General features: G+C 35.0%; 1 protein-coding gene across 8 annotated transcripts in view; it reads right to left on the bottom strand.

The window, feature by feature from the left end:
* pou6f2 (POU class 6 homeobox 2) overlaps nt 1-26,728 on the bottom strand; it is a 245,996-nt gene that overhangs the window by 18,446 nt on the left and 200,822 nt on the right. For all 8 annotated transcript variants that reach the window (XM_062020832.1, XM_062020830.1, XM_062020835.1 and 5 more), the window contains 3 exons: nt 14,120-14,329; nt 9,479-9,635; nt 820-988 (listed from right to left, as the gene is read on the bottom strand). In XM_062020832.1, coding sequence (XP_061876816.1) covers nt 820-988; nt 9,479-9,635; nt 14,120-14,329 — 536 coding nt within the window. The remainder of the gene's footprint in view (nt 1-819; nt 989-9,478; nt 9,636-14,119; nt 14,330-26,728) is intronic.

Raw genomic sequence — 26,728 nt, 5'->3', positions numbered from 1 at the left:
GTCACCCAAACAATTTTGTGGAATAGCCTTCATTTCTAAGAACAAGAATAGACTGTCGAGTTTCAGATGAAAGTTCTCTTTTTCTGGCCATTTTGAGCGTTTAATTGACCCCACAAATGTGATGCTCCAGAAACTCAATCTGCTCGAAGGAAGGTCAGTTTTGTAGCTTCTGTAACGAGCTAAACTGTTTTCAGATGTGTGAACATGATTGCACAAGGGTTTTCTAATCATCAATTAGCCTTCTGAGCCAATGAGCAAACACATTGTACCATTAGAACACTGGAGTGATACTTGCTGGAAATGGGCCTCTATACACCTATGTAGGTATTGCACCAAAAACCAGACATTTGCAGCTAGAATAGTCATTTACCACATTGGCAATGTATAGAGTGTATTTCTTTAAAGTTAAGACTAGTTTAAAGTTATCTTCATTGAAAAGTACAGTGCTTTTCCTTCAAAAATAAGGACATTTCAATGTGACCCCAAACTTTTGAACGGTAGTGTACATATATATTAACAGATAGACCTGAAGTTGATCGAGAGATTGAAGTGTTGAATGAAAAATAATAAAAAACAATATATGACTTATTTTGAACATTTTCATGGCTGGAAATATGCCGGGTCCCGGCACCAAATTTGGGGGAAGCCCTAAAGGTTAAAATATGAATATATTGTATTGCTTTTTAAAATAAGACATTTCCAAATGGCCCCAGCATGCTTTAAATTTTTTGGTGTGCGGCCATCAGTGGAAAAAGTTTGGACCCCCCTGGTCTAATGTGAGAAAGCAGGACATATTTGTGTCGTTTTTCCCACCCTTACCTGCAGATGGCAGACTGGCTGTAAGCGGGCCCCTCGGCGGCGCTGAGGGCCTGACCCACCTGGGTCTGCGTTAGGCCCAGCGACAGACGGCGGATCTTGAAAGCTTTGGCGAACTCGCGGATCTCCTCCAGGTTGACCCCGTCCACCTCGCTGGGGGCGGTCTGTGGGTCTGCGGGAAAGGGATTTTTTTTTAATCTGCATTCTGGGAAGTTTGTGGCTCTGAGGGAACGCGAGCGGGTCACGATGAGTTAAAATGCGCTGCCCTCCGCGGTAAATGTGAAATAAAGGCATGAATGCAGGCGAGCGCCAGGCACCCATACAAAGATGATGACACCCAGCATGTCACTACATCTCGGGCCCATGAATAAAGAGGACCTTTCATATTCAGACATGTAAACAGTACATTTGGAGGCCGGCGCTCCTCACAAAGAATGTTTGCATGTCTTCAAACGACACCACACGCTGAAGAATTGCTGCGCTAATAAAACGTGATTTCAAGGAGCGCCGGCATCCTGCTTACCAAAGCAAAGTTTGCACCCGTGAATTATTAATCTTGGTCATTATGGATGAATTATTGAAGGAATCCTCCAAGCGAATTTAAGCCAAAAATCTATGAGGCTGCCATCTCCTCGTGAGTGACGGGGAGGCGGCGTCCTTCCAGAGGAAGCAGATGTGTGGATGCTTGCAGGAGGAAAAAAAGAAACAAGTCAAAAGCACGATGATGAGCGTCTTATTCCCTGTGGACAATGTTTACTTAGCCCTTCTTCACTGCTCCTTTTTTATTACTACATGTTAAATATAATTTAAAAAAATCCGTAAAATATTTTGCTGATGGACCCCTTCTTCACTACTCCTTTTTTTTATTACTACATTTGAATTTTTTTTCTGTAAAATATTTGGCTGATGGACACTTCTTCACTACTCCTTTTTGTTACTACATTTTAAATATATATTTTTTAAAATCAGTAAAATATTTTGCTAATCGACCCCTTCTTCACTGCTCCTTTTTTGTTACTACATTTTAAATATATATTTTAAAAATCAGTAAAATATTCTGCTGATGGACCCCTTCTTCACTGCTCCTTTTTTCTTACTACATTTTAAATATATATTTTAAAAATCAGTAAAATATTCTGCTGATGGACCCCTTCTTCACTGCTCCTTTTTTCTTACTACATTTTTAATAAATGTTGTAAAAATCAGTAAAATGTTTTGCTGATGCACCCCTTCTTCATTACTTATTTTTTTTATTACTACATTTTCCTTTTTTTTGTATAAAAAATTGTAAAATATTTTGCTGATGGACCCCTTCCTCACTGCTCCTTTTTGTTACTACATTGTAAATATATTTAAAAAAAAATCTGTAAAAGATTTTGCTGATGGAACCCTTCTTCACTGCTCCTTTTTTATTACTACATTTGAAATATATTTTTAAAAAATCAGTAAAATATTTTGCTGATGGAACCCTTCTTCACTGCTCCCTTTTTCTTACTACATTTTTAATATAATTTAAAAAAAAAAAAGCAAAATATTTTGCTGATGGACCCATTCTTCACTGCTCCTTTTTTGTTACTACATTTTAAATGTATGTTTAAAAAATCAGTAAAATATTTTGCTGATGGACCCCTTTTTCACTGCTTCTTTTTTATTACTACATTTTAAATATCATTTTTAAAAATCAGTAAAATATTTTGCTGCTGGACCCCTTCTTCACTGATCCTTTTTTGTTACTACATTTGAAATAAAAAAATTTTAAATCAGTAAAATATTTTGCTGATGGACCCCTTTTCACTAATCCTTTTTTATTACTACGTTTGAAATATATTTTTTTAAAAATCAGTAAAATATTTTGCTGATGGACCCCTTCCTCACTGCTCCTTTTTTTTTTTTACTACATTTTAAATATCATTTTTAAAAATCTGTAAAATATTTTGCTGATGGACCCCTTCTTCACTGCTCCTTTTTTCTTACTACATTTTAAATACATTTTTATTTGACAGCGACCTAACATAAAGAATAATCCTGATTAATAATCGTGAGATCAATATTGATAAAAAATAATCTAAATTATTATTTTGCCCATGGTCGTGCAGTCCTATGTGTAAGACTGGACTTCATACATGAACACTATTTTTATCTATATGGACAAAAAGGGCAGTTACGTCTTATGTCAATACGGTGCCATCTTGCAAAATCTTTATTTATTTATAGTATTATTCAGTTTCCGCCATATTACTTTGTTTATAATGCATGTGTTGCTTTCATATGCCCATTCACCTTTTTACTTGAGGTACATACCTCATATACATTTTGAATGTGTTTGTGTTTTTTTTAAAATCAACCTTCGTTAAAGGATTTCAGTATAAGTAGTTTTTGAAAATTTTGAGCACATTTAAAATTACCGCGATAATAATAACCGAGATCATTTTTGTAACGTTGTGGCTTGTGCAGCCCTTTGAGACACTTGTGATTTAGGGCTATATAAATAAACATTGATTGATTGATTGATAACAATAACCGTGATAAGAAATGTTCATACCGTGACATCCCTATAGAGCCCTAACTAGCTTATTCTGCTATAATGACACACTGAGTTGCTGCATCGCCTCTGAGTTGGTGAAAGTTAATTCTAGATTATAAATCATACCTCTCACCTGGATAGTAAAAGGTTGTGGATGTCAACTTTGACATCCAACTTAGACGCGGAGATGGCGAGAAAGACACAAAAGGACGATTGTTTTGTTTTGCTACTTGCATGAGGATTATGAATAATTCTTCATCTAAACGGTAAAACATAAACATCCCATCAGTCGGTATCCCAGTGAGAGCAGACATTGTACAGTAAGTGATTGTTTTATTATGTTAATAGTTTATGTTTCTAGTTTACAGGCATGTGAGCATCCTTTGAGAAAACTGACGAAAAAAAGAGGAACATTTCTATCAGCACAAAGTGCTGCCACTTCAGCCCCGAAAGAAAATGTTGAAAATCAAGACTTATTTTCCTGCAATTGGGTGCGTTTCTACACTACATTTTATCTTTAGATTTATTTTCATCAACCAACCTCTTTCTGCTGTCTTTTTGACACATACATGTCCCATGTAATGCACCACACAATTTTGACTAGATTATTTATCATTATTATCATTGAAAATTGAATATAAAATTATATAACATGCTTGCAAAGAATTTAGAAAATGTTTCCCATTTGGCAACTCTATCCTGTAGCCACGCCCCCTTGGGTACTATACTTCCGGTGTTGTGACCTCTGTTTACATTTGTCAGGTCAAAAATATACCATATTTTTCGGAGTATAAATCGCTCCGGAGTATAAGTCGCACCGGCCGAAAATGCATAATAAAGAAGGCAAAAAACATATATAAGTCGCACTGGAGTATAAGTCGCATTTTTGGGGGATATTTATTTGATAAAACCCAACACCAAGAATAGACATTTGAAAGGCTATTTAAAATAAATAAAGAATAGTGAACAACAGGCTGAATAAGTGTACGTTATATGAGGCATAAATAACCAACTGAGAACGTGCCTGGTATGTTAACGTAACATATTATGGTAAGAGTCATTCAAATAACTATAACATATAGAACATGCTATACGTTTACCAAACAATGTGTCACTCCTAATCGCTAAATCCCATGAAATCTTATACGTCTAGTCTCTTACGTGAATGAGCTAAATAATATTATTTGATATTTTACGGTAATGTGTTAATAATATCACACATAAGTCGCTCCTGAGTATAAGTCGCACCCCCGGCCAAATTATGAAAAAAAGTGTGACTTATAGTCCGAAAAATACGGTACCTTCTTGCTGACTACTTATAAATACTCAGGGATTACAGCTGGTTTGGAACTAAGAATGTTCGGATTGTAATCATCCAAATATGATTAGCAGCAAAGTAGAAAGCCGTCAACATTGTGGCTCGGAGAGCGAACGCAGGCGACAACAAGTAATCCAACTAAATAATGCTAACTATGCTAACTAGCGAGCTTGTTTCAGTGCCCCTGAACCTCTGCCTGTCCTACGACTCATTGCGGCGTTTAGGCAAGAAGAACAGCGAGTACCTGTGGTTCAGGCGAGCGTTCAACACATTTTATTTACATCGTTTTTTTGTTTTTTTTTCATAAATAAATCGCAGAAGTGATATTTTGACGCGAAAATTAATGTTTAAAAACGCAGTTTTTGCTGACATTTCACATGCCTGTGTTTAGCACTTAGCAATACTGCTACATGATGCTTAGTGTTTTAAAAAAGCTGCTTCTGTTTAGCACACAGCTTCTAAAATTTGTAAGTCATCCTCCTTATGTTCAGTCTCAAAAATATAAGTTTCTGGATCATCATTTGTCCGAAAGTAGTCTTTGTTGTCTCTCATGAGGTCTGCCATGATTAGTAGTGGTGTTGTTGTTGTTGAAAGGAAACACGAACGTTGTGATGCGTCTGTGAAAGTATTGCATGTTATTATGAATGTGGCTACATTACAGACAGTGTATACCGGTACTTACAGTGTGTATATAAAACGCTGATGGAGGTTTATGGATGTTTTTTAGAGCGCTGAACAGAGAAATATTATAGAGTATCGAGAGGATGCTCGTAAATATTCAGGTAGCAACTACACATTATACCTATTATATAATATCTAAAAATAAAACATTAAAATATATATATATATATATATATATATATATATATATATATATATATATATATATATATATATATATATATATATAAAAAATCAACCACACCCGAGGCTAGGGTTGCATATTGATTATTTTGGTAATTGTGTAATCTATTGAGAAGTTAGTTCAATAAATCCAGTAATCGAATAAAACACTCTACAGCCTCAATGCATATTTTTGGGGAAAAATAGTTAAAATAAACAAACTTTGAAATTACAATTTTAACATTAGTAAAAATGTTTTTTTGAAATAAAATGAATAAATACAAAATAAATAAAAAAAATACAATTAAAATATAAGACCTTTTTATACATTTTTATCAATTATATTCATTTAACGATTAATCAAAACAACAGAATATAAATTACAACTTTTTTTAAATCAAATTAATGGACCTGGAGGGAAAGGGGGCTCCTGTGATGTATTTGCATACCCCTAAAAAGTAGGAAATTGCGCCCCTGGGCATGAGAACTTACTACTTATTCATATCATTAACATTTAAATTACACTGTTAACATGTGCATTAATAAAAAAAAAATAGCAAACACAATAAATAAATACAATTTAAAAAATAAAACCATTTTTTACATTTTTATTAATTACTTTCATTAAACGATTAATCGAAACAAAATAATTTTTATTGAAACTTTTTTCTAATTAAATTAATAGACCTGAAGGGAAAGGGGGCTCTGTTTGCATACCCTAAAAAAGTAGGAAATTGTGCCCCTGGACATGTGGACTTACTACTTATTGTTATAAAATGATGTTGATAATAATGTGTAGAAAAACGGCTCCTTACTGTTAAGTTTATAAAAGTTGTTTTCCTCTGCAAAGGACATTGCATGAAAAACTATAAAACAAAACAAAAAAAATTTCAGCGAGAGAAAGGTGTTAACAAAAGTGCAGCATGATGATGATGTTTAATTAGAAGTATGCTTGCAAGGTGTGTTTCCAGTGCGTTGCTGCAACAAGTCGACAACAAGTTGATCAATGGCGGCTCGCTTCGGCTCTGTAATGCCATCCCGCGGCGCTGCAGCCATCTTTAAAATGACTTTACTTTGAGTCGACGTTGATGAATGCAATTTGGCTGAATAATACCGACTTTGTGAAAGGTAATAGCTGTGTGTTGACAGGCTGCGTGCGCAGTGATTTATAGGGGGCCGACAATTTTTTTTTTTAAAGCCGCCCATGTACTTGGAGAATGTAAGGTGGGCTATTTTTTTGTTTTGAGTTTTTGAAAATATTTTTATGTTTGGACACATTAGACCTAAATAACACATGTCACTTGAGGAATAAAACAAGAGCACTAAATAACATTGGCAACTCTTTTATTTTTTAAATGACTGTTTATCATTTTCAAGTGAAAATGTATGTGGTTTTGTACCGTATTATTATGGCATCTTAACACTAATTATTTTAATTAATTGTATAAACTAATTGCCACTATAATATTTATCATTATTGTTGTTATTACTATTGGGGTGTTTTTGACTGGTTTTATTTTGTATTGTGTAATTTTTTTGTATTATCCATCTGTGAAGTATCACCAAATTTTTGAACAATAAAAAAATAATAAATAAATAAATAAAAAAAAACATAATGTTAATATATCTAAATAATATAAGGGATTCATTCACACACTAAACAACTCAATAAAATTACAGTATTACTTACAATATGTCCGTACATTTTGACTCTTTTGTATTTATTAATGTATTTTAAAATTTTTGTACAATAAAAAACTAACAAGTACCGGTAATAAATAACATTAAAAAAAAAATCATGTTAATATATCTAAATAATATAAGGGATTCATTCACACACTAAACAACTCAAAAAAACTTACAGTATTACTTACAATATGTCCGTACATTTTGAGTCTTTATTATTTATTATTGAATTTTTTCATTTTTGTACAATAAAAAATTTGTACAAAATAACTAACCTTTAAAAAAAAATAGTGTTAAAATATCTAAATTATATATGGGTTTCACACACAACAAACCCCAATAAACTTACAGTATTACTTACAATATGTCTGTACAATTTTACTTTTCTGTATTTATTTATGTATTTTTAAATTTTTGGACAGTAAAAAAATGTATAAAATTACCATTTAAAAACAAATTATGTTAATAAATCTAAATATTATAAAAGATTCACACACTAAAAAAACAACAAACTTACAATAGCACGATACGTCTATACATTTTTTTTGTGTGTATTTATTAATGTATTTTTGAATTTTTGTACAATGAAAAACTAATATATAATAACTAACCATTAAATAAACATGTTAATATATCTAAATTATATAAAGGATTCAAAAACAAAAAAAATCATACATTTACATTATTGTTGACAACATGTCTGTACATTTTTACTCTTTTGCATTAAATAAAGTATTTTAAAATTTTTGTACAAAAAAACTAGTACACAATAACTCACCATTTAATAAAAAACATGTAAAAATATCTAAATTATGAAAGAGATTCCCACACAACGAACCCCAATAAACTTACAGTATTACTTAAAATATGTCTGTAACTTACAATATGTCTGTACATTTTTATTTTTTTGTATTTTTTATGTATGATAACATTTTTGGACAATAAAAAAACTGATAAAATTACCATTTAAAAAAAATCCTTTGAATATATTTAAATAATATAAGTGATTCACACACTTAAAAAACAAAAATAAATGTACATTATCACTAACAATATTTTTACTCTTTTGTATTTATTTATGTATTTCCAAACATGTTGGACAATAAAAAACGAATATAAAATTACCATTAAAAATCCTGTTATAGCTACATGTTAATACATCTAAATTATACAAGGGGTTCTCACACAAAACAAAACCAAGAAACTTACATTATTATTTAAAATACGTCTTTACATTTTTTCTCTTTTGCATTTATTTATTTTAAATTTTTTGTCCAATAGCAAACTGAACTTGAATACACCTCACGGTGATGCTTGGACACGTCATCAGTGATAAAACCCGGGGTCATATACATTGTAACTAACCATTTAAAACAACATGTTAAAATATGCACAAACATGCACCTGGGGATAGGTTGATTGGCAACACTAAATTGGCCCTAGTGTGTGAATGTGAGTGTGAATGTTGTCTGTCTATCTGTGTTGGCCCTGGGATGAGGTGGCGACTTGTCCAGGGTGTACCCCGCCTTCCGCCCGAATGCAGCTGAGATAGGCCCCAGCACCCCCCGCGACCCCAAAAGGGACAAGTGGTAGAAAATGGATGAATGCATGGATGTTAAAATACCTAAATAATATAAGGGATTCACACACAACAAACCCCACTGAACTTACAGTATTACGTACAATATGTTTGTACATGTTTACTCTTTTGCATTTAGTTCTGTATTATTTATCTTTGGACAATAAAAACGAATATATAATTAACCATTTAAAAAATAATCATGTTAATACATCTAAATAATATAAGGGATTCAAACACAAAAACACAATAAACTTACATTATTATTTACAATATGTCTGTACATTTTTACTCTTGTCTTTATTTATGTATTATTTAATTTTTGTAATGTACAAAACGATTATATAATAACTAGCCGTTTTTAAAAAATCATGTTATAAAAGAGAGCCAAATACAAAACCCCCCAAAAACTTACAATATTACTTACAATATGTCTGTACATTTTTACTCTTTTAGATATATTTATTTACCCGTGTATTTATTTATATGTATTAAAATGCCAAGCTGTAAAACACAGGAAGTGAACAGACTATCAGTAATCGCTGAGATACAGAGAAAGTGTAAATTGAAATAAGCTGTTTCTACCTCCTCCTTTTAATGCACATTGAATTGTGCAAATGCAAACATGTCACTTTTATCCAGCATAATTTGGTTATAAACCAAAACAAAATTCCGACAACTTTTGGGGTATTTTGTGGAGTGGCACACTTACTGCTGACCAGCTGCCCCACGCTGAGCGCAGAAGAAGAGGAAGAGCTGGATGATGAGGAAGAGGAGGGCTGCTGGAGGGGGCTGTGTCTGTGGGGCATGTGGAGCAGGCCGGGCTGGGAGGGGCTGGGACCGCCTGCACCCTGCTGGCCCTGAGGCAGCTACAAACACACAAACAGCCGTGGCATCATCATCATCATCATCATCTTTTCAACCAATCACTGGGTCCTGAGACGGCATCCACTTCTACAGCACTTGTCCACAATGTGGGTGAGCTGGAGTCTATCCCAGGCCGGAACAAACAAGTATTCACACTCACATTCCCACTTATGGACACTTATTTAAGTTAACATGGGTGGTAGGTAGTGACACACTATATTTACTCTATTACTTCAATAACTTCTTGATACATTGTACTTGTCCGAGTAGTTTGAATGTAATACACTTTTGACTTTTACTTGAGTATTTTTGTGAAGAAGATACATTACTTTTAAGTCGTTACATTAACTTTCATTCCGATCGGCACATTTATTTACATCATCATAATACTGTAGTAATAATACAAAACCCAAAACCAGTGAAGTTGGCATGTTGTGTAAATGGTAAATAAAAACAGAATACAATTATTTGCAAATCCTTTTCAACTTATATTAGATAGACTGCAAAGACAAGATATTTAATGTTCGAACTGAGAAAAGTATTTTTTTTTGTGCAAATAATCATTAACTTAGAATTTAATGGCAGCAACACCTTGCAAAAAAGTTGTCACAGGGGCATTTTTACCACTGTGTTACATGGCCTTTCCTTTTAACAACACTCAGTAAATGTTTGGGAACTGAGGAGACACATTTTTGAAGCTTCTCAGGTGGAATTCTTTCCCATTCTTGCTTGATGTACAGCTTAAGTTGTTCAACAGTCCGTTGTGGTATTTTAGGCTTCATAATGTGCCACACATTTTCAATGGGAGACAGGTCTGGACTACAGGCAGGCCAGTCTAGTACCCGCACTCTTTTACTATGAAGCCACGTTGATGTAACACGTGGCTTGGCATTGTTTGCTGAAATAAGCAGGGGCGTCCATGGTAACGTTGCTTGGATGGCAACATATGTTGCTCCAAAACCTGTATGTGCCTTTCAGCATTAATGGTGCCTTCACAGACTGTAGATGTCAACATTGTGTATGTGCTGAAATATTTATTTATGATTGTTTATCAAAATATAAGTATAGATGTCAACATTGTGTATGTGATGAAATATTTATTTATGATTGTTTATCAAAATATAACTATAGATGTCAACATTGTGCATGTGCTGAAAGATTCATTTATGATTGTTTATCAAAATATAAGTATAGATGTCAACATTGTGTATGTGCTGAAAGATTCATTTATGATTGTTTATCAAAATATAAGTATAGATGTCAACATTGTGCATGTGCTGAAAGATTCATTTATGATTGTTTATCAAAATATAAGTATAGATGTCAACATTGTGCATGTGCTGAAAGATTCATTTATGATTGTTTATCAAAATATAAGTATAGATGTCAACATTGTGTATGTGATGAAATATTTATTTATGATTGTTTATCAAAATATAACTATAGATGTCAACATTGTGCATGTGCTGAAAGATTCATTTATGATTGTTTATCAAAATATAAGTATAGATGTCAACATTGTGTATGTGCTGAAAGATTCATTTATGATTGTTCATCAAAATATAAGTATAGATGTCAACATTGTGCATGTGCTGAAAGATTCATTTATGATTGTTTATCAAAATATAAGTATAGAGGTCAACATTGTGTATGTGATGAAATATTCATTTATGATTGTTTATCAAAATATAACTATAGATGTCAACATTGTGCATGTGCTGAAAGATTCATTTATGATTGTTTATCAAAATATAAGTATAGATGTCAACATTGTGTATGTGCTGAAAGATTCATTTATGATTGTTTATCAAAATATAAGTATAGATGTCAACATTGTGCATGTGCTGAAAGATTAATTTATGATTGTTTATCAAAATATAAGTATAGATGTCAACATTGTGCATGTGCTGAAAGATTCATTTATGATTGTTTATCAAAATATAAGTATAGATGTCAACATTGTGTATGTGCTGATTTATGATTGTTGCCTTTGGTGAAAGCTTTTAGGTATTGCTCACATTTACTTTCTTTTATTTAGACTCGCCGAGTGCTTTTCGAAACACTTGCAGCAAACATGTTTAGGAAATACAAATAATATCAAGATAATACTTCAATGGGAAATACTAAGTATATTAAAGATGAAACAAACCTTTAACGAGCGATCACTAAAAAACTTGTCCATTCTTTGACTTTGCTCCCTTGGACTGGAATGTGTGCCACTTTTGTCGTCGTCTTTTGTAAAATCTTGCACTCTTCCGCCCTTCCTTATTAACTCATGAGGAACTCTGAAGAAACGTTGATCCTTTTCGCGATTTGAATGCTTCGTCCAGCCGAAAACAACACAAGCAAGGGGCATTTTTTTCTCAGAGAAAGGCTAAATGGCGCCTGGTACATATTGACCACCACACATATTGGGCGTGACTAGGGATGATGTTTGATAAGAAATTATCAAGTTTGAGCCCATTATCAAATCCTCTTATCAAACCGATTCCTTATCGATTCTCTTATCGAATCCAGATAGGTTGTTGTATATGGAAAAAAACACAATATTTGGTTTAACAAAAGCTGACTTTTATTTTATAAGAAAAAACTAAAATAAATATTGACTGTTACCCCCCTAAAAAAATAAAATAAATAAATATTGACTCTTGTTACCCAAAGTATGTTAAGTGGGATTTTTCCAGAAAAACAAATATTTACAGTAACACAAAAACAACCTGTCTCTGTGATCACTATAGGTGTATAAATAATAATATAGTGTTAAATAAAATCAGTCCCTTGGGCACAAAACTGAAAATCATACAGCTCTCCAAAAAGTGCACTTCTGCTGCTATTGGAACATACTAACTACACACACAGGCAGACAGCTAACAAACAATCCAAGACGTCTAATAAAGTTCCAAAGCAGATTAATCCATTCAGGCTCTTTATTGTTGTTAATCTTGCTTTGTCTTTTCCTATCTTTACTTTTGTCTTGCACTGGACTGTTTTTTTTTTTTTAAACTGAAATACACACAATGACAAATGTATAAGCTATGTGATTCAATTAACATACTGAAATTTAATACACAATATGTAAATATTAGCTTCACACAAATATACAGTACTATCATCAAACAAATACTTCTAAGTGTTGAAACTATTTCGATGGTGGAAATACACGACTGGCAGCCATTTTAAGTCCTCAAAACATCCATTGAAACAGTGCACAAAAATCGTTTTTCAATAAACTTCTTACTATAAACTTTAACCACTTTCCACCTTAATATTGAGTTACATAAACAAGTTAAACAGTTTACTTACAGACTTATGTTTTCCAAGGCTTGTAAGAGCTAACATAACTTGTCTACTTCTCAATTGTCTCATGAACTGGACTAACATCGTCAACCCGGAAGTGCCCAAACTTTGACGCGTAGTATTTTCATATCGCCACAAGGTGTCAGTAAGAGTCTACAATCAAATGGGCATAACATTGCCCATTCGGGATTCGTTCCCAGGGATTCGAATAAAGAACCAACTCTTTTTCTTTACTATAGTGGCCTCGATAACGGGAACCAGTTCTCAAAAATAGATTCGAGTCCATGGAATCGTTTCTTGTCTTATCGAACAACCGGGAGAATCGGTTTCGAACATCATCCCTAGGCGTGACATCAGTAAAATCCAAGGAATAGGTGAGAAAAGTTGGTTTTGCATGATAGGGCCCCTTTAACAGCTGGTTCTAATGATGTTAGCTTGCCAGCTCAGCTCGCTTACGCTCCAAAAAACAAACCAAAAAAAAAGTCACAAATTAAGTTTTGCACACGAGTGGCAGCCTGGATGTGAAACACAAACAAAAAAAGCCTGGCTACAGCAGTCCTCGCATCAAACATAATTCATGATCTTCTGATGACAACGTTTGTTATGTTTTATGCACCTTGGAATCGCTCTTACAAGATCAACGCCTCACTTTTTTAAAAGCCGTCATGAGCCGAGTCAGCTTCTCCTCGCCTTCTTTCGCTATTAATTATTCTCTGTGTGGCATGTGTGTGTTTGTTTGTTTGTTTGTTTGGGAGGCACACTGTCACGACTGCTGACAGGCTGGGAGAATTATCTGGAAATATTCCAGACTGCACTCTCCTGACAAGCGTAAATGATTCCCTCCACGCACCACGGGCTTGGAAATTGTAAATGTTTTTGATAAATGCGATAATTCATGCGCGAGTGTGGCCGCCCGCCACAATTAAGTGTCCGTCTGCTGAGAGCTCATCCAGGCTGCACTTAAGAGAACTTCTACCGTGCCCTTATGGAGTCAATAACGTCTACATTGTCTTGTGGAGAGGAACGTTTGGCACTTTTTACGCTGAAAAGGTGTCCTTTGTTTCCTAAAATGGCAAACACCGAGGACGCGTGAGGCTGGCTTGTTTTGGAGGAGTTTGTTGCCGAACTTTCCCTGCGACCGAAGCTGGCAAATGTGGCACATGGCAGTTTAGTGACATTTTATTGTTACCTGCTGTCCGGGCTTGATTGGCGACAGCGTGATTCCCTGGGTGTTGATGACAGGCAGGATCTGATTGCCGATCACCGTGGCGATGATCTGGCCTTGAGCGTTGGTCAGGAGCTGCGGGGTAATCGGCGGCACCTGCAGCGCCGGGTTACCGCCCCCTGATTGGCTGGAGGGCCCTGCGGAGTTTGGCATCAGTGGGATTGTTCCAATTATCTAGAAGGGAAAAGGAGCGGGCGAGATGTTGTTTTGTTTGGAGAAGAAGAAGAACAAGAGACAAATCAAGACACATGACCTACTGTACAGTATTGTGAGAGTGTGTGAATGGACAGACAGATGTTTACATGATAGTATAAGCATACGTACATGGACATACTGTACATTTACATTGTTAAGCATGTGTATGTTAAGAAAATAAAGTTACGCGCACATTCACTGTACAAACATACAGTACATACACACATACTTTACATATACATTCACTGTACAAACATACATACCCGTATTTTTCGGACTATAAGTCGCAGTTTTTTTCATAGTTTGGCCGGGGGTGCGACTTATACTCAGGAGCGACTTATGTGTGAAATTATTAACACATTACCGTAAAATATCAAATAATATTATTTAGCTCATTCACGTAAGAGACTAGACCAGTGGTTCTTAACCTGGGTCCGATCGAACCTTAGGGGTTCGGTGAGTCACCCTCAGGGGTTCGGCGGAGCCTCCACCGCGGAGGTCAAGACACACCCGACTCATCATGTAAATAAAAACTTCTCCTTATCGGCGTACTATGGATACCCCCAAACAATGTTCCCTCTAATTTTCCATCTGATTTGCAGGTGTGTCATTTGTTGTGAGTTCATGCACTGTGTTGGTTTTGTTCTTTGAACAAGGTGATGTTCATGCACGGTTCATTTTGTGCACCAGTAAAAAAAACATATAACTTTGTCTGGAATTTGAAAAAAAAATTGTATTTTATTTTTCACTTTGAAGGGTTCGGTGAATGCGCATATGAAACTGGTGGGGTTCGGTACCTCCAACAAGGTTAAGAACCACTGGACTAGACGTATAAGATTTCAAGGGATTTAGCGATTAGGAGTGACAGATTGTTTGGTAAACGTATAGCATGTTCTATATGTTATAGTTATTTGAATGACTCTTACCATAATATGTTACGTTAACATACCAGGCACGTTCTCAGTTGGTTATTAATGCCTCATATAACGTACACTTTTTCAGCCTGTTGTTCACTATTCTTTATTTATTTTAAATTGCCTTTCAAATGTCTATTCTTGGTGTTGGGTTTTATCAAATACATTTCCCCCAAAAATGCGACTTATACTCCAGTGCGACTTATTTGTGTTTTTTTCCTTCTTTATTAAGCATTTTCGGCCGGTGCGACTTATACCCCGGAGCGACTTGTAGTCCGAAAAATACGGTATACACATACTGTACATATACATTCACTGTACAAACATACATATACACACACTGTACATATACATACATACATTCATGCATATAATCACGTTTCATCAAACATATATTAATGTGGTTGCCCTACGGGAAACTGGGTAACACATGGCCCACTGACAAAGCTTAACCTATTGTAACTATAACAATCTACAAGGTTAATATAGTTGGCTTATCTTTCTTCCCCTCCATTTATCTGCTTTCTTTTGTATTTCAAGTTATCATTACGTATGTGTATTGTTGCATTTGAACAATTGTATTGTTGATAATAGAGGCAATTATTGTTATTATTCATTGTCAATAGTGCTATTTCTATTGGTATTTGTATTGATCCATTTGTAATGTAATAGTGTTCATTTCTGTATTATTATTTATTTCACTAACTGCTTATTTGCTATCATATTTGTACAGATCCTATTTGCTGATGTTGTTCTATTGTTGTTGTTGTTATTGTTGTGTTCGCTGTTGTTGTTGTTGTCTCTCTGTCTTATCCCCTTCTTGTCCCCACAATTTCCCCCTCTGTCTTCCTTTTTTTCCTCTTTCTATCTCCTCCTGCTCCGGCCCGGCTGCACCAAGTAATAATATAAATACATTTAATAAAGTCAAATACAAATAAGGCGCCAAGAGACGTATCCCACACTTCTCTTTTGTAAAGTAAATCTGTACTGCTGATATGGGCATCTACATCAACTATATGATTTGCCTGAGAAGCTGGACAGGACAAAAAAAAAGAAAGAAAATAAAGTTATGTAAATGGAAAAACAGATGTTTACATAGTACTGTATCTATCCGTACATACATTTACATTGTTAAGCGTGTGTAGGGTAAGGAAAGACAGTTATGTGAATGGAGAGACAGATGTTTATATGATTTGTATACAAACACGGACATGCATTTACATTGCAAGTAAGGTAAGGCAGGTATGTGAATGGACAGACAGATGTTTACATGATACGGTATGTGTATGTACACAAATATACATTTACATTGTTGGGTATATGTATTTTAAGGGAAGACAGTTATGTGAATGGACTGACATTTACACATATGTGTGTGTTAAAGACAGTTACTGTATGAGAATGGACAGACCTACATTCACATTGAGCGGCTGTGTTTGTGTGAACGGACAGATGTGTACACAAGGCTGTCTTTTACATTATGTGTATACAAAGAGAAAGATAGTTATGTGTGTATGTGTGTGCGCGTGTGAATGGCCAAACAGACGTGTACATACTGTATATGTAATGGCTTGACATTCAAAGTATGTGAGACAGTTACTGTACAGTATGTGAATGGACAGAGTGTTCACAGTGTGTGTGTTTGTGTGAATGGACAAATGTTTACAATAATGTGCATTTCTATTGACATTTTTACATCATCTGTATAAGTAAATATGTATACATGGACAGACATTTACAATACGTTTGTATGTTAAAGGAAATACATTTATGTATGTGAATGGACATACAAATGTGTACATTTTGTATGCATGTGTGTGTCTTGAGCCACAAATGTTTATATATAATGTGCATTTGTACGCAAATGGACTAAGAGATGTTTCCATTATGAGTGTATGTTAAAAAAAGTGTATGTGAAAGGACCGACAGACATTGTGTGTGTGTGAATGGACAAATGTTTACATTATGTGTATTTGTATGCAAGTCAGACAGATGTTTACACTATCTATAAATACGTAAATGGTCAGACATTTACATTATGTTTTTATTTGAAAGGAAATAAATGTATGTATGTGAATGGACATACATATACATACATTATTTGTGTATGTGTGTGGTTTGCGCAACAAATGTTTATATATAATGTGCGTTTGTATGCAAATGAACTAGGACATCTTTCCATTATGTGTATTTGTATGCAAGTCAGACAGATGTTTACATTATCTAAACATATGTAAATGGACAGACATGTATATTATGTTTGTATTTGAAAGGAAGTACATTTATATATGTGAACGGACATACGGATGCGTACATTATTTGTGTGCATGTGGCTTGAGCAACAAATGTCTATGCTATGCGCATTTGCATGCAAATGGAGAAAAGTGTGTGTATGTTACAAACAGTGCATGTGAATGGATAGACAAGCATTACCATTGTGTGTGCGTGTGTGATTGGACACATGTTTACCTTATGTGTATGTAAGTCAGACGGATGTTTACGCTATCTTATCTGTAAATGTAAATGGACAGACATTTGTATGTTGAAGGAAATACATTTCTCTGTATGTGAATGGATAAACAGATGTTTATACACGGCGTATAAGTGTTATGTCTACATTATGTTCTGTAATTGCATGGAAGTTATATGTGCATGTGAATGTACATTTTACGTTGTGTGTGTGAAAGGATATACTTTTATATTATTGTGTATGTGAGTAACCATGCAGATATTTATGTTATATACTGTAAGTCCCTTAACGGAAAGAAAGATGTTTTATATTGAGTGTACTGTATATGTGAATGGAAAGACAAATGTGTTTATGTGAGTGGACAGGGACAAATGTGCGAGGTGACAAACGCAAAATGTATAGATGGCTGGAACGTTTTTCCCGCTGATACAGTGTAAACGGAACATGTTACATAATAGGAATGCCTTTCGAGTGAGGATGTCTTGATTATCAATAATTATTCCTGATGAATGAATGAATAATTATCATATGATGGCATTAATAGAAAGCTTTGAGTAGTCTGTCGTGTGTGTGATGTGAGAAGGAAGCGCCCACATGTGCTCACTGAAGGTGCAAAAACAGGTAAATAGTCGAGTGCTGGGAGCACACCACAAAGGTCAGCACAGAAAATGTGTGTGTGTTCTTGTATTTCTACCCTTCTTGAGACATCAACAAGGACAAGTAGCTTCCATTTGAGGAGGTGTGAACAAGTTAGAACATAAATCATGGTCCCAATAACATTGCATCTAATAGAGAATGTCTCATTTGCACCCCTGGTGGTGAAATCTATCAAAATGAGGGTGGTCCCAAAAAGGAGGAATTTTTCAAATTGACTGTGTGTCGGTTTTAAAAGTGCTCCCCTTCTGGTCAACATATAAAATAACAAGTGTGTGTAAAAAAATTTAAGTGCTCCCCCTCTGGCCAACATATGTAATAACAAGTGTGTGTAAGAAATTGAAATGCGCCCGCTTTGGCCAGAATTAATACCAAAAAAAAGTATATAGAGACACACTGTAATAATTGAAGTAAATAATGAAGATTAAAAACCAATTACAAAAAAATATTTTTTTTTTTTTTTTTTTACTAAAAGCAGTCTTTTCCTCACAATGTGTCAACTTCTTTCTTATAAAATTGGGAACAATTTGTCATATTCTTTCTGTTTCTGTAAAATTGCAATAAATTCTGTAATATTGCAATAAATTATAACTTTTTCTGTAAAATAATTCCCTTTTTAATGCAAAATGGTGACATTTGTCATATTTGTCCCGTAGAAGGGGGGGGGGGGGGGGGGGGGGGGGGTTACCCACATATGCGGTCCTCTCCAAGGTTTCTCATAGTCATTCACATTGACGTCCCACTGGGGTGAGTTTTCCTTGCCCGTATGTGGGCTCTGTACCGAGGATGTCGTTGTGGCTTGTACAGCCCTTTGAGACACTTGTGATTTAGGGCTATATAAATAAACATTGATTGATTGATTGATTGATATAAAATTCTTACTTTTATTACAATATTGCCAATTTTGTTGTTGTTCTTGTAAAACAGACATTTTTTGAGTAAAATTATGACTTTTGTCATAATTTTGCAGAGTACAATTCCGATTATTATTATAATATTGCCAACCTTTTTAAGTTCTCTTATAAAATTGTGATTTTTGTCAAGTAAAATGATGACTCTTTTCATAAAATGTCAAGCTTTTCTTGTAAAATTGCGACTGTTATTGAGCAAAAGTCCAACTTTTATCATAACATTGCGCAAATGTTCAGTTTTTCTTGTAAAATTTTGACTTGCGTTGAGAAAAATGACAACTTTTATTATAATACGGCCAAAATTGTAAGTTTTTCTTGTGAAATTGTGACCGTTTTCTTGTGAAATTCCAACTAATTTTTCCACGACAAGCTTTTTTTATATTTGCATCGTATGTATATATTATTAATGTTGTAAATACAAATCTTTACATATCTAGAAAAGGTGGCCCTAAAAAGGGCGGCATTTTTCGGAGGTCTCAAGAAGGTAACAAATACAAGAATGTGTGTGTGTGTGTGTGTGAGTGTTCTTGTATTTCCACCCTTCTTGAGACACCAACGACGAAAAGTACCTTCCATATGAGGAGGTGTGAACAAGTTAGGACATAAATCATGGTCCCAATATGGAAAACCATTGCATCTAATAGAGAATGTCTCATTTGCACCCCTGGTGGTGAAACCTATCAAAATGAGGGTGGTCCCAAAAAGGAGGGATTTTTCAAATCAACTGTGTGTCGGTTTTAAAAGTGCTCCCCCTCTGGTCAACATATGAAATAACAAGTGTGTGTAAAAAAATTTAAGTGCTCCCCCTCTGGCCAACATATGTAATAACAAGCGTGTGTAAGAAATTGAAATGCGCCCCCTTTGGCCAGAACTAATACAAAAAAAAAGTATATAGAGACACACTGTAATAACTTGAAGTAAATAATGAAGATTAAAAACCAATTACAAAAAATAAAATAAAAATATTTTTTTACTAAAAGCAGTCTTTTCCTCACAATGTGTCGACTTCTTTCTTATAAAATTGGGAACAATTTGTCATATTCTTTCTGTTTCCGTAATATTGCAATAAATTCTGTAATATTGCAATAAATTATAACTTTTTCTGTAAAATAATTCCCTTTTTAATGCAAAATGGTGACATTTGCCATATAAAATTCTTACTTTTATCACAATATTGACAATTTTTTTGTTGTTCTTGTAAAACAGACATTTTTTGAGTAAAATTATGACTTTTGTCATAATTTTGCAGAGTACAATTCCGATTATTATTATAATATTGCCAACCTTTTTAAGTTCTCTTATAAAATTGTGATTTTTGTCAAGTAAAATGATGACTCTTTTCATAAAATGTCAAGCTTTTCTTGTAAAATTGCGACTGTTATTGAGCAAAAGTCCAACTTTTATCATAACATTGCGCAAATGTTCAGTTTTTCTTGTAAAATTTTGACTTGCGTTGAGAAAAATGACAACTTTTATTATAATACGGCCAAAATTGTAAGTTTTTCTTGTGAAATTGTGACCGTTTTCTTGTGAAATTCCAACTAATTTTTCCACGACAAGCTTTTTTTATATTTGCATCGTATGTATATATTATTAATGTTGTAAATACAAATCTTTACATATCTAGAAAAGGTGGCCCTAAAAAGGGCGGCATTTTTCGGAGGTCTCAAGAAGGTAACAAATACAAGAATGTGTGTGTGTGTGTGTGTGAGTGTTCTTGTATTTCCACCCTTCTTGAGACACCAACGACGAAAAGTACCTTCCATATGAGGAGGTGTGAACAAGTTAGGACATAAATCATGGTCCCAATATGGAAAACCATTGCATCTAATAGAGAATGTCTCATTTGCACCCCTGGTGGTGAAACCTATCAAAATGAGGGTGGTCCCAAAAAGGAGGGATTTTTCAAATCAACTGTGTGTCGGTTTTAAAAGTGCTCCCCCTCTGGTCAACATATGAAATAACAAGTGTGTGTAAAAAAATTTAAGTGCTCCCCCTCTGGCCAACATATGTAATAACAAGCGTGTGTAAGAAATTGAAATGCGCCCCCTTTGGCCAGAACTAATACAAAAAAAAAGTATATAGAGACACACTGTAATAACTTGAAGTAAATAATGAAGATTAAAAACCAATTACAAAAAATAAAATAAAAATATTTTTTTACTAAAAGCAGTCTTTTCCTCACAATGTGTCGACTTCTTTCTTATAAAATTGGGAACAATTTGTCATATTCTTTCTGTTTCCGTAATATTGCAATAAATTCTGTAATATTGCAATAAATTATAACTTTTTCTGTAAAATAATTCCCTTTTTAATGCAAAATGGTGACATTTGCCATATAAAATTCTTACTTTTATCACAATATTGACAATTTTTTTGTTGTTCTTGTAAAACAGACATTTTTTGAGTAAAATTATGACTTTTGTCATAATTTTGCAGAGTACAATTCCGATTATTATTATAATATTGCCAACCTTTTTAAGTTCTCTTATAAAATTGTGATTTTTGTCAAGTAAAATGATGACTCTTTTCATAAAATGTCAAGCTTTTCTTGTAAAATTGCGACTGTTATTGAGAAAAAGTCCAACTTTTATCATAACATTGCGCAAATGTTCAGTTTTTCTTGTAAAATTTTGACTTGCGTTGAGAAAAATGACAACTTTTATTATAATACGGCCAAAATTGTAAGTTTTTCTTGTGAAATTGTGACCGTTTTCTTGTGAAATTCCAACTAATTTTTCCACGACAAGCTTTTTTATATTTGCATCGTATGTATATATTATTAATGTTGTAAATACAAATCTTTACATATCTAGAAAGGGTGGCCCTAAAAAGGGCGGCATTTTTCGGAGGTCTCAAGAAGGTAACAAATACAAGAATGTGTGTGTGTGTGTGTGAGTGTTCTTGTATTTCCACCCTTCTTGAGACATCAACAAGGAAAAGTAGCTTCCATATGAGGAGGTGTGAACAAGTTAGGACATAAATCATGGTCCCAATATGGAAAACCATTGCATCTAATAGAGAATGTCTCATTTGCACCCCTGGTGGTGAAACCTATCAAAATTAGGGTGGTCCCAAAAAGGAGGGATTTTTCAAATTAACTGTGTGTCGGTTTTAAAAGTGCTCCCCCTCTGGTCAACATATGAAATAACAAGTGTGTGTAAAAAAATTTAAGTGCTCCCCCTCTGGCCAACATATGTAATAACAAGCGTGTGTAAGAAATTGAAATGCGCCCCCTTTGGCCAGAACTAATACCAAAAAAAAAGTATATAGAGACACACAGTAATAACTTGAAGTAAATAATGAAGATTAAAAACCAATTACAAAAAATAAAATACAAATATTTTTTTACTAAAAGCAGTCTTTTCCTCACAATGTGTCGACTTCTTTCTTATAAAATTGGGAACAATTTGTCCTATTCTTTCTGTTTCCGTAATATTGCAATAAATTCTGTAATATTGCAATAAATTATAACTTTTTCTGTAAAACAATTCCCTTTTTAATGCAAAATGGTGACATTTGCCATATAAAATTCTTACTTTTATCACAATATTGACAATTTTTTTGTTGTTCTTGTAAAACAGACATTTTTTGAGTAAAATTATGACTTTTGTCATAATTTTGCAGAGTAAAATTCCGATTATCATTATAATATTGCCAACATGTTTAAGTTTTCTTATAAAATTGTGATTTTTGTCAAGTAAAATGACGACTCTTTTCATAAAATGTCAAGCTTTTCTTGTAAAATTGCGACTGTTATTGAGCAAAATTCCAACTTTTCTCACAACATTGCGCAAATGTTCAGTTTTTCTTGTAAAATTTTGACTTGCGTTGAGAAAAATGACAACTTTTATTATAATACGGCCAAAATTGTAAGTTTTTCTTGTGAAATTCCAACTAATTTTTCACAACAAGCTTTTTTTATATTTGCATCGTATGTATATATTATTAATGTTGTAAATACAAATCTTTACATATCTAGAAAGGGTGGTCCTAAAGAGAGAGGCATTTTTCGGAGGTCTCTAGAAGGTAACAAATACAAGAATGTGTGTGTGTGTGTGTGTGTGATGGTGCACACCAGTGACTGTGTGATCCATCAGCAGGCATGAACGTGTGCATGCGTGACAATAAGTGTCTTTGTGAGTCTCTACTGAGAGAAAAGAACCAGTACGGAGGACCTGGTGGTTCTAATCCACCTCAGCAGGTTCCCAGCAGGGGGGAAGGGGGGATACTTGCTCTTCTGTGGTTGTAATCAGGAAGGGCAGATCAAGGGGGGCGGCAGAGTGTCACTGCAGCGTTTTACCTCTCAGAGGTGCCAGAGTGTGGCCAAGAGTGGAGGACTTAGCTCCTCTCTCCACCATGATGAAGGTTATTGTCATCTGGGGACGGGCTCTGAGCTCCGGTCCCTGACGTACAGTAGTGGTCCTCCAGCACGCCTCATTACACCAGAGAGCAGCTGCACACGAGACGAGCATCATTGCATTTCTCTTATTTGGAAAGCAGGCTACAAGCGGATTGTCTTTTCCAGTGTTTTTTTTGTGCCTTTGGGCACTTTCTGATGTCTGGGTTTAGATTTGAGAATAGTCACAAGAGGCTGCTGGGACTACATTCATCTGAACACTTTAGGAGGCTTCCAAGTACAACTCTACGTATGAGCTATGTCACGACAGAAGTGAGTTGAGTTTTAGTGTAATTTAAAACTTGTACCTAAATTATACCTACCGTATTTTTCGGACTATAAGGCACACTTAAAATCCTTTCATTTTTCAAAACTCGACAGTGCGCCTTATAACCCGGTGTGCCTAATGTACGGCATGATTCTGGTTGTGCCTACTGACCTCGAAGCAATTTTTTTTGGTACATGGTGAAATGATAAGTGTGACCAGTAGATGGCAGTCATACATAAGAGATACGTGTGGACTGCAATATGATGGCAGTAAACACCAAAACTTTATATGTTCCATTGAAAATATAGAACATTACACACGGCACTCCAAAATCTGTCAAAATGTTTTTAGTGCGACTTCGGTAAGCTATGAAGCCGCACCGCTTGACGGATTGTCGGCACATTAAACATAGGAGTATTATTATGGTGTGTGTATAAGTTAAGACATATTACCTGGCGTTTTGTTTCGCAATATTATGCAAAACCAACTTTTCTTACCTTCTGGTACCTGCTAATGTGTATTTGGGATCTGCATAAGTCCTGAAAATGTGCCATTGTAGTCCGTGGCGACACCGTAGTCATAAGTTTTTTCTTTTTCTCTACCTTCTTATGTAGCATATATCTTCCGCTGTAGCCATTTGTAATATAACGTAGCATAAAGTTCTTACTTATATGTCAGTAGACTAGCTATCAAAGCGCTAAAAATAGTAGTGGGTTTACACAGGGCCGGCCCGTGGCATAGGCCGTATAGGCAAATGCTAAAGGGCGCCGTCCATCAGGGGGCGCCACGCCAGTGCCACAAATGTTGGAGAGAAAAAAGAAAAAAAAAAAAAAAAAAAAGTTGGTACTATTATTTCTAAATACAAAAAATAATCCCACGTTAATTAAAATGCAAAGTAAAGCCTATTTAATAGAAATATTATTTGTTACAACATTACGCCCCCCCCTCCCCCCGCACGGTGCGCCCCCTCCCTTCCCTCCCTTCAACACAAGATGTCAAAACGGTCAGGTTCCCAGGGAAGAAAAAATAGAAAAGAAGAGGAGGAGAAACGAGAAAAAGACAGAGGTAGCAGGTAGGTAACGTTAGCCTACATGAAATTATTTGTCTGTTATAGAATGTGATAGTAACCTGGCTTTTTTAGCATTAAGCTAATGTTACACGATTCAGCAATTGCTAATCAATAAATAGCTAGTTCTGTTTTAACGTCGGGTTAATATTGTGGAGGGGGCTAAATTGTTATGGAAAATAATAATGTAACGTTAGGTAATTACAGTACTCCCACCTTACATTCCTCAGGGACATTTGTATTAGATCTTTTAAGCAGGTGTTTTTTGTTTACATTGTTATTGCCTTCTGGTTAGCTAATGTTTGCCCTGCAGGTAATAGTCACTTTTCCACCCCTTTTTATATTAGGTATAGTTGTAAGCCTAGTTGTTAAAGTGCACATCATTAATGTTAATTAAGCAATATCACATGAGAGGGAATGCTGTTTTTAATTTGAGCACTGCTGTGATTCGGTTAAAGATAATCATAACATAACATTCTCATATAATATGTTGATTTGCTTTCTTTAAGTAAAAAAAAAGGTCAAAGACAAAGCTATTCGGTTTCTTGTGAGTATATACACTTCACTGCCGATGTGGGGAGGCGCCACCTAAAACCTTGCCTAGGGCGCCAGGTTGGTTAGGGCCAGGCCTGGGTTTACATAATTCACCCAAGGAACTTTAGTTATTAGAGGGTTCCGGTCGGACGGTTTTTCACGGGACACATTTCCGGCGTTGATGTTGCACTAGTGAGCCGCGGATGAGAAGATGCTGCTCCGTTATTGATTGAAGTAAAGTCTGAATGTCAATAAAACAGTTAGCTCCATCTTTTGACACTTCTTCCACTCCGTCCTTGCACGCTACACCGCTACAACAAAGATGACGGGGAGAAAAGTCGTAGCATAAAAAGTTGTAACCCGAAAGGTTGTAGCACGAAAAGTCGTAACACAAAAGTCCTGTTACGAAAAGTTGTTGCATGAAACGTTGTTGTACAAAGCAAATACACAAAACTAGGGATGTCCGATAATGGCTTTTTTGACGATATCCCATATTCAAATATTGTCCAACTCTTAATTACCGATTCCGATATCAACCGATACCGATATATACAGTCGTGAAATTAACACATTATTATGCCTAATTTTGTTGTGATGCCCCGCTGGATGCATTAAACAATGTAACAAGGTTTTCCAAAATAAATCAACTCAAGTTATGGAAAAAAAATGCCAACATGGCACTGCCATATTTATTATTGAAGTCACGAAGTGCATTATTTTTTTTAACATGCCTCAAAACAGCAGCTTGGAATTTGGTGCATGCTCTCCCTGAGAGAGCATGAGGAGGTTGAGGTGGGCAGGGTTGGGGGGCTGGGGGTGTATATTGTAGCGTCTCGGAAGAGTTTGTGCTGCAAGGGGTTCTGGGTATTTGTTCTGTTGTGTTTATGTTATGTTACGGTGCGGATGGTCTCCCGAAATGTGTTTGTCATTCTTGTTTGGTGTGGGTTCACAGTGTGGCGCCTATTTGTAACAGTGTTAAAGTTGTTTATACGGACACCCTCAGTGTGACCTGTATGGCTGTTGACCAAGTATGCCTTGCATTCACTTGTGTGTGTGAAAAGCCGTAGGTATTATGTGACTGGGCCGGCACGCAAAGGCAGTGCCTTTAAGGTTTATTGGCGCTCTGTACTTCTCCCTACGTCCGTGTACACAGCGGCATTTT

Source organism: Entelurus aequoreus, linkage group LG15, assembly GCF_033978785.1.
Source record: "Entelurus aequoreus isolate RoL-2023_Sb linkage group LG15, RoL_Eaeq_v1.1, whole genome shotgun sequence".
Taxonomy (NCBI): domain Eukaryota; kingdom Metazoa; phylum Chordata; class Actinopteri; order Syngnathiformes; family Syngnathidae; genus Entelurus; species Entelurus aequoreus.
The sequence above is the reverse complement of the archived record's forward strand: the minus strand, read 5'-3'. Positions and strand labels throughout refer to the sequence as shown.